The following is a 12554-nucleotide window of genomic DNA, read 5'->3' on the forward strand; positions in this document are numbered from 1 at the left end:
ATTTTTTCCCCATTAAGCAAAACAGCAATAACAAAAAAAAGTTAATTTCTGCTATAGTATTATCATTGGAGTAATTTGTTATATGTGTAAGGTGGAACAATTCTTTTTGTAAGTTGAATAAACTGTACTTTTTTTATTTTTTTTATCATTTATTCTGATGAAAATAAAATCTTTTTATTTCAGTTGAAAGCAAGAGAACAAAGTGCAGGAATTAAAGAAAGTTTACCAACTAGACTGCTCTTATTCGAGCACTTTCCTGATAGTCCACAGATGACCAGATTAAATAAAACCCCATCAGAATTTAATGTTCCAAAAGTGAGTATTGAAGACTTGAAATGAATTCAGGCTCAAAAATTAAAGGATGCATTGAAAATGTATCCCTAAATTGCATGATATTACTATTATATTTATGATTGATTGATTTATTCTAAAATACACCTACTAAAATTTTCTGTTTATACTTTTGCCATCCAAGAAATCCTTTGAGCTATTTCACCAACTTTTGCAATATGCTCTCTGAAACTTTCTGAAACCACAATTATCCCCAAGTCCCTAGCCTCATAATTTCCTTCTATTCCGTAACATCAATATGGTACACTCAATGTAACCTTTTCAGCTCAAAGTGTATAATCTTACATTTTGCAACATTAAATTGATAATTATTCTTTTTTTTTCCATGATGACAATTTATTTAAATCATCCTGAAGGTAGGTACATCACCTTTATCAACTATTGCCCTCCACAGTTTTGCATCATCAGCAAACAACTAAATATCGTCCTTAAATCTTTCCTTATAACTTTGATATACAAATTAAAGAGTAGTGGCCCTAACACAGAATCCTGAGGTATACCACTAGTCACTATGGTATCCGGAGAGTTCATCGAAAAACAGTTTACCGAAAGACAATTCATCGAACAACAATTCATCGAAAAAGCAATTCACCGAATAAACAATTCATCGAAAATCAGTTTATCGAACAACAATTAATCGAAAAAGCAATTCATCGAAAGACAATTCCCCGAAAAAGCAATTCACTGATGAGCAGTTAATCGAAAAGACAATTCATCAAAACGCAATTGATCGAAAAACAACAATTCATCGAAAATACAGTTCACCAAAAAATGAATTATAAGGTGTGGGGGGAGGCGAAGATGTGTGTGCAAATTTTTTTTTTTTTTTTTTGTTTGTTTTGGATTATTTTGAGAGGTATATATCTTTTTATTATCTTACTATTTATCCTACTTCGTTCGGAAAGTGATTTTTTGGCAGGGCATACTGGTTGCAGTGAATGATATCCAATGAGGCGGATATAGTTGAGATGTTAAAAGAACATTTCATAAAGGGATTTCATCCTCATGAAATTTTTTAGCTCATATTCTAACCGTTGATGAAACATGGCTTCGTCACTATGACCCAGAGAACAAACAACAGTCAGTGGAGTGGAGACACAAAGGTTCTCCATGGCCAAAGAAGTTTCGAACCAAACAGTCAGCAGGGAAAGTTCTTGCCATTGTCTTTTAGGATATGGATGGTGTAATCCTTACCTCAAGAAAAGTGAAACTGTTACAGCAGCTCTGAAGGAATTGAAGGAGGTACTGAAGGAAAATCGGTTCGAGAAATTAAGCAGAGGCGTGTTGCTTTTGCGAGACAATGCACCTGCTTATGAAATCCAACAGACAATATATTACTTGGGATTTCAATATCTACCTCAAACACCATATTCACCAGGACTGACCCCAGGGCTGGCCCTAGAAATTTTGTTGCCACGTGCAGAAGCATATTTTTCCACCCCTTCCCCTTAAAAAAAACTCTTTTAATGACGTCTTAAAAGCCATGATATTAATCTAGGCTTCAACATCTCTGATCATAAATTATAACTAGCAGCATTAGCTAATAAAAATTCATACGTTAATGAAAAAGGATCATAAACTATATTTTTTACAGAGAGAGATTTCCTCTTAATGTGCAGTATAATAAAATGATTCATAACGTGTTATTGTACTTCGGGATCTTTTAATTTTTAATGGAAGGGGGAGCACAAAAATTTTGCACTAGGCGGCGCAAACCCACGGAACGGCCCTGAAGATCAGTCACTAAGAGTTGTGTAGATTCTAGTTAATTGTTAAGAAAAGTTAATGCTCTCCACATGTTTACTTGTGGCACCAAATAATGAATGAATGATTCCAGGAAAAAAAAAAGTTTCTTTTCCAGGCATTAAAAAATACACAGCCTATATATTTACAAATGAATTGTAAGAATAAATTGCCTGTAGACAGTTTCATTTCCTGATCATGTTATCAGGAAATGAAATATATATATAGTTATATATATTATATATTAGTTAGTTAGTTATTAGTATATTAGTATTATACACACTAAGAAAAGTGATCAGAACTTTATCCACTTTTACCAAGAGTTGCCTTGGACTTGCACTACTTGCAGGCGCAAACTTGACTTTCTTGTCCATTTGCTTACTTGGGAAATAGGATTAAAACCAAGTTTATATAAAATTATTTGGTATCTTGAATACATAATATACCAAGCTAAAAAACATTATATATATATATATATATATATATATATGTGTAGTTCTGTAGTATGCAAGTTTACATTACTGAAATACATGAACTTAATTAAGAAAGGAATATTAGCCACATTTTTAACATAGAGAAAGCAAAGCATTCACTGTGAATTTCTTCACATACCACGATGCACGAATGTCAAAAATAGACTGGACGTATAAATGCTTGTAATCTTTGTTTTTTTACTAAATTTAGAAAATTAAAATAAACATCGATATTTCTTAAGCAACCAAAACGAAACGAGAGAGAGAGAGTGTTCGCTATGAACAGCGTAATAAAATAGCTTTAACAGCGTAAGAGTGGGAGAGTTTCTGAAATGAAGGAAAGAGTGTTGTATGGTGACTCGTTATTAAAAGGAGTGATAGATGGGAGTGTAACTAAATCATACTTACTGGGTGCGAAATTTAAGGATGTAAGTGAGAGTATTAGAGTGCAAAAACAGAGAGTGAAAGAATTAATAATTGTGGCTGGTACGAATGAATCGAAAGGTGATAAATTTTTTATGAGAGAGGACTTGAAAGTATTGTTAAAGGTAGCGAAAGAAAAGAGTGACAGAGTTAAAATGGTGAGTCTGTTGCTGCGCTATGACAGAGAGGAGTTTAGAAGGAAGGCCATAATCGCAAATGACATTATGTGCAGGTTATGCAGAAGGTGTGGTGTGAAATTCGTGGATGTGTGGAATGAGTTTGATGGGCGGAAGTACTTATACAAGATGGATGGCCTGCATTTGAATGGACTTGGTGTGCGGAGACTGGAAAAAGTGTTGCTGAATGAAGTGAAAATGGATGTGCAGAACCAGGGAAACTAGAACTACCAAGGAGGGGGGGGGGGAGTGGATATGCAAACTTCAGTGAGACAGTTGAGTGTAAAAATGTATATAATGTACCTGAGCCAGCACTAAGGACAAAAAATGGGAATGTTACATTTAGAATAACGCATCAAGATAGGGGTGGGACAAAGGGATCACTGCATTTCATGTATACTAATGCCAGGAGTATTACAAACAAGAAGGAAGAATTTTTGGCCTTGATTGGCTCTTCCTGGGCACAGGTTATTGGCATTAGTGAAACATGGCTGACGGAAGATGATATAGTTAGTGGGATAGAATGTGTAGGTTATAGTGTGTTTAGGAGGGACAGAGAGAATAAAATGGGGAGAGGGGTGTTATTGATGATAGCTGATGAACTGCAGCCAAGGAGAATTGAAGTTGTATTGCAGGATAGTGAAAGCAGCTCATTTGAAGCTATTTGGTGTGAGATTGAGACTGGCAGAATAAAATATACAGTTGGTTTCTGCTATAGACCAGATGATGGAATAGATGGTGGAGATAGCATGCATAAACAAATTGATGAAATGAGTGGAAGGGGGTAATTATTATGGAGGATTTCAACTATGGTAACATTGATTGGAAGGAGGAGAGGACACATGTGAGGAAGGAAATGGATTTTATTCAATTATTAAGGGATAACTATCTGAGACAGCATATAATTGAAAATACTAGGGGTGTGAGAGTGCTTGACCTGGTAATAGTATCTCACAATTTGACTGTAATGAATATGACCATGTTGCCACCTATTGGTGAGAATGATCATAAGGTCTTGACCTGGGAGGTGGATAAAGGTGTGGAATTTTCGATTAAGACAGGGTATATGTGGAATTACCGTGCTGGCAAGTTTGACAAGCTTAGGAGATTGCTTGGATCAGTGCCATGGCATGTACAACTGCAAGGGCTGGACGTCGATAGAGCATGGGAAGTGGTCAAGGAGCATTTACAGGAGGTTATGGCTGATTGTATACCTAGGGTCCAAATAGTAAAACAAGTAGGGGTTAAATGAATGAATAACACCATTAAGCTTGAACTGCAAAAAAAAGAAACAACTGTAGAGGGAATTCAAAGAAAGGGGTGACCTGCAGGCACACGAAAGGTATAAAGTGCAGGCCAGAAGGGTAACTAGTGTGGTAAAAACAGCAAAAGCCGATTATGAAAGAAAACTAGCTATGCATTCAAAAGAGAATCCCAAACAGTTCTTTCAATATGCTGCAAGCAAGAAAAAAACTGTACATGCCAAAATGATTTTAAGGAATGACGATGGTAAGGAGGTCACTGAACCAGTCGATATAGTGGAGTTACTGAGCGCGCACTTTGCAAAAGTATAGTCACCAGGTAATTTTTTAATGTCACCAGGTGGTGACATTAAAAAAATGAAGGAACCATTAGTTTATACGGGAATTGTGATGAATGAAGTGGAGGTGAATAGTCTATTACAGAACCTTAATGTGAATACATCGGTGGGATTGGATGGTATACCGGCATGGGTCTTGCGTGAAGCAGCTAAGGAATTATCAGTGCCCTTGAAAATGTTGTTCAATCTGAGTCTCGGGTATGGTTTAGTCCCGAAGGCATTGAAAGAGGGGAAAATAGTTTCACTGCATAAAGGAGGATCCAAGACTAAGGTGGCAAATTACCGACCAATCAGCATATCAGGAGTCGTTGTCAAGGTCTTGGAGAAAGTAGTCAAGGGAAAAATACAGGAATGGATTGATGAAAATGAGATACTGTACAGGGGACAACATGGCTTTGTGAAGGGTAGATCATGCTTCAGTAACTTGCTCAAGTTTTATAACAAGGTGACGGCAGAACTGGATAAGGGAAATGGCTTTACAGTGATACTGCTGGACCTGGCAAAAGCGTTTGACAGGATACCACTTGGAATTCTAATCCGTAAACTACAACATATGGGAATGGATATAGGGTTGGTGAGATGGATAGGTGGGTGGTTGATGGAGAGATATCAAAGAGTAGTTTATTCAGGAGTAGAGTCCAAAAAATGGCCTGTGACTAGTGGTGTGCCGCAGGGTTCTGTTCTTGGACCACTGCTGTTTATTCTGTTCATTAACGATATAAGGAAGGATCTAAGTGGAACAGTTATTTGTTCGCTGATGATGCAAAGTTGGGTAGGGCGATAGTGAATGCAGAAGATGTCAAAGTCTTGCAGGATGACTTAGATAGATTGGAATTCTGGGCCAAGGAGAATGGATGTCAATTTAACATGACAAAATGTAAGGTTATGCATTTTGGGGTGAAAAGATTAGTAGCAGTATACCACATCGGTGGAACTGTACTCCAAGAGATTGATGAGGCCAGTGACTTGGGAGTGTTGGTGGATAGGGAGAGGAAGTTTAGGGGGCACATTGCAAAAGTAGCTAAATCAGCTCATCAACTCACTTGGTTGTTGAAAAATACCTTGACGAGCAGAGACAAGCAAGTTATTGTACCTCTGTACTGAGCCCTGATAAGACCTCGTCTCGACTGTGGTGCCCAGATTTGGTCACCTCGGTTCCTTCTTGATGGGGAGGAGGTTGAGAGGATCCAGAGGCGAGTGACTAAGATGATAGCAGGTCTATGGAATGAACCATATGAGAACATTTTGAAGATTTGTGGGTTGCAGAAACTAGTTGATAGGCAGAAAAGGGGAGATATGATTGAGACATTCAAATTGCTAAAATGATTCTATAGAATTCATTCACAGGATATTTTTGAGATCAGGACTGGTGGTGGGAGAACTAGGGGACACCTATGGAAGCTGGGCAAGAGTGTGGTTAGCAGGGGTGTTAGAGCTGGGTTCTTTACTTTTAGAGTGGTAAATGAGTGGAATAAGCTACCAGAGTCTGTTATGGGTGCTATGACAGTGAGCGAGTTCAAGGCAGGGTATGATAGATACTGTGAGAATGTCAAATAGTTATGTGGACATGATGTTTAGGGCCTCCCTCGATGAGTCTAAGGACTCCCTGGAGTAGCCCGAAATAATAATAATAATAATGAAATAGTAAATTGATGGAAAGAAGAATAAACATCAATATCGCCCTACCTAAGTAAACTCAAAGAGACCACATATATAAATCAGAATTACATTAGTTGGGATGTCTTTCTAAATATAAAGAATGAATTCGTTTACCGCGCCATACTATTTTTGCAGAAAATGTTATGATATTTTCAGCTATTCTGCCTAGTTAAAGTTATTGCAGCTTAGCATCATTCTACATCTCTAGAAAGAGTGATATCTAGTGTTAAGGAAAAAAACAGTAAATTGATAATTTCGACTGACTGCACAGGAGCCCTAAACTATCGCAAGAAAGTGCAGTTTCTGTGGACATCTGACCTACGGTTCAAATCTTTGAATGATAGTTGTTTCAGATGTCGAATAAACTGTAGATTACTAAGTGTGTGTGCGTGTGGTGTTTTCGTTTTCTTTCCAACAGTTACCCTACCAGGAGGTTATTTATTGTTTATCGTATGGCAATCTACATAAAGTTATAAAAGTACATTTACAAAAATGGGTACAGATATGTAAAAAGTAAAATAAAAAAAAGTGTAAATGATAAATAATTACAGTAAAACAGGCAGTTACACGTTTGATGGACAAAGCACTTATAAGTTAAGATCATGTTCTCTGATCGAGTCTATAGAAGGCGGTGTCGCCTCTAGGAAGTCGCTCCTTTGATCCGTATATGCGCGAAGACTGCACTCAATGCAAATATGATGGATTGATTGGTTTGAGTGTCCACAGTCACACTCCAGTGAGGGAATTTTCCTCCACTGGTACAGAAAGTTTGCACATCTTCTATGACGTACGAATCCTGTTCAGTGTTATCCATGTCTTTCCAATTCCACACCTGGGATACAGGGGCACGCCGGCCATATGTGCAATGTGTGCAATGCACACAGGCACCAGGATAGTAAAGGCACCAAAGAGGAGGAAATACTTTTAAAAAAAAAACCTTTTTTAAAGTGATTTTTTATTGGAGGGGAGGATAGGGGCGCCAACTAAAGTTTTGCACACAGGCGCCAGACACTACTGGTGCGCACCTGCCGGGATGTGGAGGCAGCAACTATCAAACTAAATTTCGAGTTGGGCATTAGTATTTATACTCCACACTTGTTTCCATTAATTTTTAGTATTTTAATTGGTCATTCTCAGATGTTTATCTTCACGAAGAGGGGGCTTTCTTGATTTGAATCTGTTAAGCTATAGTTCTGATATGTCATTATGTATAGGCAATTCAGTATTTCTGAGTACTTTGTCATATTCTCGTGACAGAGCATCACTTCTTAGATTTGGTGGTATTATGTTGCTTAGCATTGTAAGCCAATAAATAGGAGTTGTTTTAATGGTTCCAGATATAAGTCGCATGGTGCTGTTAAGCTGACTGTCAATTATCAATGGTAGTATAGCTCTTGTATATATTGTTTTCAGCGCTCATCGGCTTAATCCCTCAATCTCAATTTTCCATCTCTTGTTACTCCTAGGTATTTTAGCTGACTGGCTACCTCGAGAACTTCGACCTTTGGAAAGACCGTTATGGGTTGTTTTGATTATTTGAGACAGATGTGGAGTATTTTAGTCCAATGCTTCCCAAACTGTGGGTGCGGTCCCCTTGGGGGCCGTTAGTTTTGTTGAGAAGTCTCAGATATAAGTTGCATTGTGCTGTTAAGCTGACCGTCAATTATCAATGGTAGTATAGCGCCTGTATATATTGTTTTCAGCGCTCATCGGCCTAATCCCTCAATCATCCTTGCTGACTTAGCTAGAAGGTTTACTACTTGTAAGCTTTTTTCAGCAACATACGAGATGTGATTATTGAAGGAAAGTTTTCCCATCTCTTGTTACTTCTAGGTATTTTAGCTGACTGGCTACTTCGAGAACTTTGCCCTTTAGGAATACCATTACTTGTTGTTTTGATTATTTGCAACAGTGTACTTTAGATCAGCCCTTTCCTCAAAGAAGAGAAAAATTCTACAGCTCATTTAATGAAACTGCTGAAAAGGACTTCAGCATCCTACGTTTATCAAGGATGCCAAGCGCCTTTATCAAGGCGTTTAACCTGAAGGTGAGTTAGCCTGTCTCATACGAGGATGGAAGATTTTTCCTCTCTGAAACTTGTTTTTTTCTTGCCGAAAAACAAGCGAGCCGAATAGGAAAACAAACGCAGTGATTTAAGGCCAGTTGCGTCTTCCTTAATTCAAAACAGCTCAACCCAATTCCAATTTCCTTTAGCACTGTGTGTTTCTAACTGTGATCTGCCGACCACTGGCATCCTTCAAAAGTCGAATAAGACTTCCAACCGCTGCTCATCTAAATATAACACCAGATGAGTATTCTTCTAAAAGGTTTACAGGTTTGTTTAAGACTCTTTATTCATCATTCCTTATTTTATTATTTTCCTTTCCTAGAGAATATTTTAACCTTTTATTTATTTTTTTTTAACAAACTGCACTGATCACCTCCTCAAAACCCAGAAATATACCCACACATATACTCATTAGTATTCTTAGCCTATTCCTTCCCTTATTAATTGCAATTACTTGCTTTCGAGGTTATTCGGAAGATAAGTGCATGCGTCACTCCTGTCGATGAGGAATAACAGAAACAGAAGTAAATAAGTGAAACATGATTGAAAAATCTTCAGGAATGTATTTTTTTTCAAGTTTTTCAATTTTTTTATTCTGAATTCCTATGTATTTTATTATTATATTGTGAAAAATATTTACATCAAAGAATCAATTTATTATTAGTAGTAGTAGTAGTAATATTAATGATCAATACTATTTTCCCTCATCCTCCTCAGTATAATGATTGTTGGTATAGCAATGCTGCTTTACTAAGGAATAATTACAGAACAATATGGATTCTTATTGTCTTTCTTGTCCGATTTGCCTATTTCCAGGAGGAAAAGCCTAGTCATCTCAGTATTAGGCCTACTAACTTACGTTCAGTAAATTTATTTATTTATTACATTTATTAATGAAAAAATTTTATTTGGATTCCGTATTTGAAACTTTTACAAAAAATTGTCAAACCGTTCCAGTTTTTAGTTCAGCTCTATTTGGGGCTACAAAGAAAAGTGTCGAAATTATGTATTACAATATCTCACTAACTTAGCAGAATTCGCAGAAGTTTTCAGTACAAGAAACTGTCTGCACGGTTCAGTTTTAGTTCCAAATGGATCACTTTTATCATAACATTTCCGTAAAGAAGTTCCTAAATGATATTAGCAATTTCGCTCTGGCTGGATGAAATTTAATGAAATTTTTAATTTCAGTCAGACTAGAGTCATTGTGACAAAATTTGGTAGAATGAATTTCTTAGCCTATTCCTCCCCTTATTAACTGCAATTACATGTTTTCGAGGTTATTCGGGAGATAAGTGCATGTGGTACTCCTGTCTTCCCTACAGATAAATCGCTAACCGTACAATGAAGCAGGATGTACACTTACATTAAATGCTCTAAAATGCAAGAAAATAATTATTACTTTTCAGTGACCCCTTCGATATGTTGTCTGTATCATGAGTAATGTTCTGCATTGTTACTGAACATTTTCTAAACAATAGTTTGCAAGAAAAATGACCTTTCGATGAATTATGAAAGAATTCATCGAAAAATTTTCGGTGAATTGTTTTTTCAGTGAATTGTATTTTCGCCAAATTGTTGTTCGATGAATTGCCTTTTTGACGAATTGCCATTCATTAAATTGTCATTCGGCGAATTGCTTTTTCGATGAATTGCTGTTCGATGAATTCGATTAACTGTTTTTTGATGAATTTGCCTGTAACCAGTCACTATCATTCTCTAGATTCCACTCCACCATATACTACTCACTGATGTCTATCTGTCTGTCAGTCACTCCCTATCCATGCTATTACTTTCCAATCCATTTCCATTTTCTGAAACGTTTGTAAGTTTTCAATGTGATATTCTATCAAATACCTTTGCAAAGTCCAGCAGTATTGTGGCATATCCATTTCCTTTATCCAATTTTGCTGTCGCTTTATTATAAAAAGTGAATAAATTACTAAGACAGGACCTGCCATTTACAAAGTCATGCTGCCCACTATGAAATATTATATTCCTATCCATCCAGTGTTAGATTTCACCTCATCCAAGTTTTTCAATAGTTTAACCAGAATTCCTGAGATGTTAACTGGTCTGTAGTTTGCTGCTTCTACCTTGAAGCCACCCTTATGTAATGGGACTATTTTATCCTCTTTCCTCTCACTTGGAACCTTGCTAGAACTGAGACTTAAACTGAAGAACTTCGTCAGAACCACTGTCAGTTCTCTTGCACATTCATATAGTACACAGGCTGACATGTCATCTAGGTCCACTGCTGTATTCACATTGATATTTTTCAATATGCTTAGCACTTCCTGTTCACGAACCTCAGTTTTGATATGAGTCTCTGTCACATCAACAGCTGCAAAATCTCCATCTGGATGATACACCTTTGCAAAATCACTCAACAACTTGACTATTTCTTTTGTCTCTGTCATCTTCCTATCAGGAGCACTGTTTAAAGTCATCCTACCATAGTCATTCTTCCTTCCTTCTTGCTACATAATGAAAAAACTCTTTACTTTGGCCTGATACTATTCTCTCATAATCTGATTTGGCCTTTCTTACCATATGTCACCCTTCTTGCTTGCATGTTGTAAAGTTCATGAGTATGCTGATCATCATTCTCTTTATATTCCCTCCACAGTATTTCTTTTCTTTTTTTTTTTTTTTTTTTTTTTGCTCCTCTTGCTTAATTTACACAACACTCAACGTCAGGAATTTTATTCCTGGTGTAGAGTAGGCAATCTGATACTGTTTCTCTCAAACAATCCCTGACCACTTCCCATGCACTACTGACATTTGTTCCTTGTAGCTTCTCAAGCCATGGTGCTGCTCCATGATGCATCTTAAGTCTGTCATAACTACCAAATTTATAGTTCGACATAAATCCTTTCTTGACAGAAAATTCTTCATGTTTAGTGACTGTCTTCCTTTCCTTCACCACTTCTTTTTCCTCCACATTCTGCAGCCTCTAGCAACATTCAACTCAATATCTCATCCTATCAACCTCATCTCACACCATACTGCTTCAAAACCACTGCCACTGTTTTTTCACCTTGTATATCAGCCTTTTGTAGACATAATTCTCCTCTGTCATCAGCAGCATTCCCTTCTCTTCTTGTCCTTTCTAACTTGATGAAAAAAAAATCATATCCTTCCATGTCTATTCCTGTCAGGATATCATTCTCATCAAACCATATTTCACTTATTACAACTATTTTTGGGTGAATAAACACAATCAATGCAACAATTTCTTCTTCCTTATTTCTGATAATCTTGGCATTTGTAAATAAGTATAGCAATTAAATCTTGGTCTATAACCAGTTCTACCCATGCCACTCCTCGTTTGTGACTTCTCCACACCTGTTTCTCTCTGCGCACTTTACCCTTTGTTTGATATATCTTCCCAGATTCAACTGTTTCCCATGCATTCCATTCCATTCCATTCCTATGCTGACCATCCTCATATATGAATTCATTACTGCTTCCAGAAATCTATTCTCTTTTTACTGCACCTTCCTGACGCTCTCCCTGATTACCTGTCCAAATTCCATTCTTGTTCTAACATTGTTCATTTCTCACCTTTCATTTCCATTCACAAGGACTTTGGCATCGCCTGTTCTACTCTCCTGTTCATTTATACCACCTCTGACCTCATTGATATTTTGTTCACATCACTCAGTACTATTCTTTCTAGCAACAGTCGTTCCAGTTGATTTACATTACATCCATTTATGTGTAATCAATATCTATCTCTTTTATACAATTCAATTCACCCCTCATATGCATTCCACACATTACAAAATACTGTGCTTTTTCCTCGAGCATCTCTGCTAGCATATAAATTATTTCATCATAAATAAATCACTGCAAGTCTTAGCCCCCCAACCAGCCAGCCAGGACGTACGAGGTGGTATCAAAAGGTTTCGAGACTAGCTCTGTTTATGAGAAATTACTTTATTTATCTACATTTACACACTATCACCTTCAAAATAGTCCCCTTGCATATCAGTACAGCTCTCCCAGCGTTCTTGCCACTTCTGGAATGTATCCTGGAAGTCTTCTTTTCGAAGCAT

At 37.0% G+C, this 12554-nt stretch overlaps 1 protein-coding gene across 1 annotated transcript in view; it reads left to right on the top strand.

Moving 5' to 3' along the window:
* Positions 1-12554, top strand: part of na (sodium leak channel non-selective protein na) — a 1005813-nt gene that overhangs the window by 476946 nt on the left and 516313 nt on the right. The window contains exon 18 of the mRNA XM_090411658.1: positions 184-315. Within this exon, the coding sequence (XP_090267784.1) occupies positions 184-315 (132 nt within the window). The remainder of the gene's footprint in view (positions 1-183; positions 316-12554) is intronic.

Source organism: Typopeltis vanoorti, chromosome 21 (assembly GCF_054136105.1).
Source record: "Typopeltis vanoorti isolate ZY-2024b chromosome 21, IOZ_Tvanoo_1.0, whole genome shotgun sequence".
Lineage (NCBI taxonomy): Eukaryota > Metazoa > Arthropoda > Arachnida > Uropygi > Thelyphonidae > Typopeltis > Typopeltis vanoorti.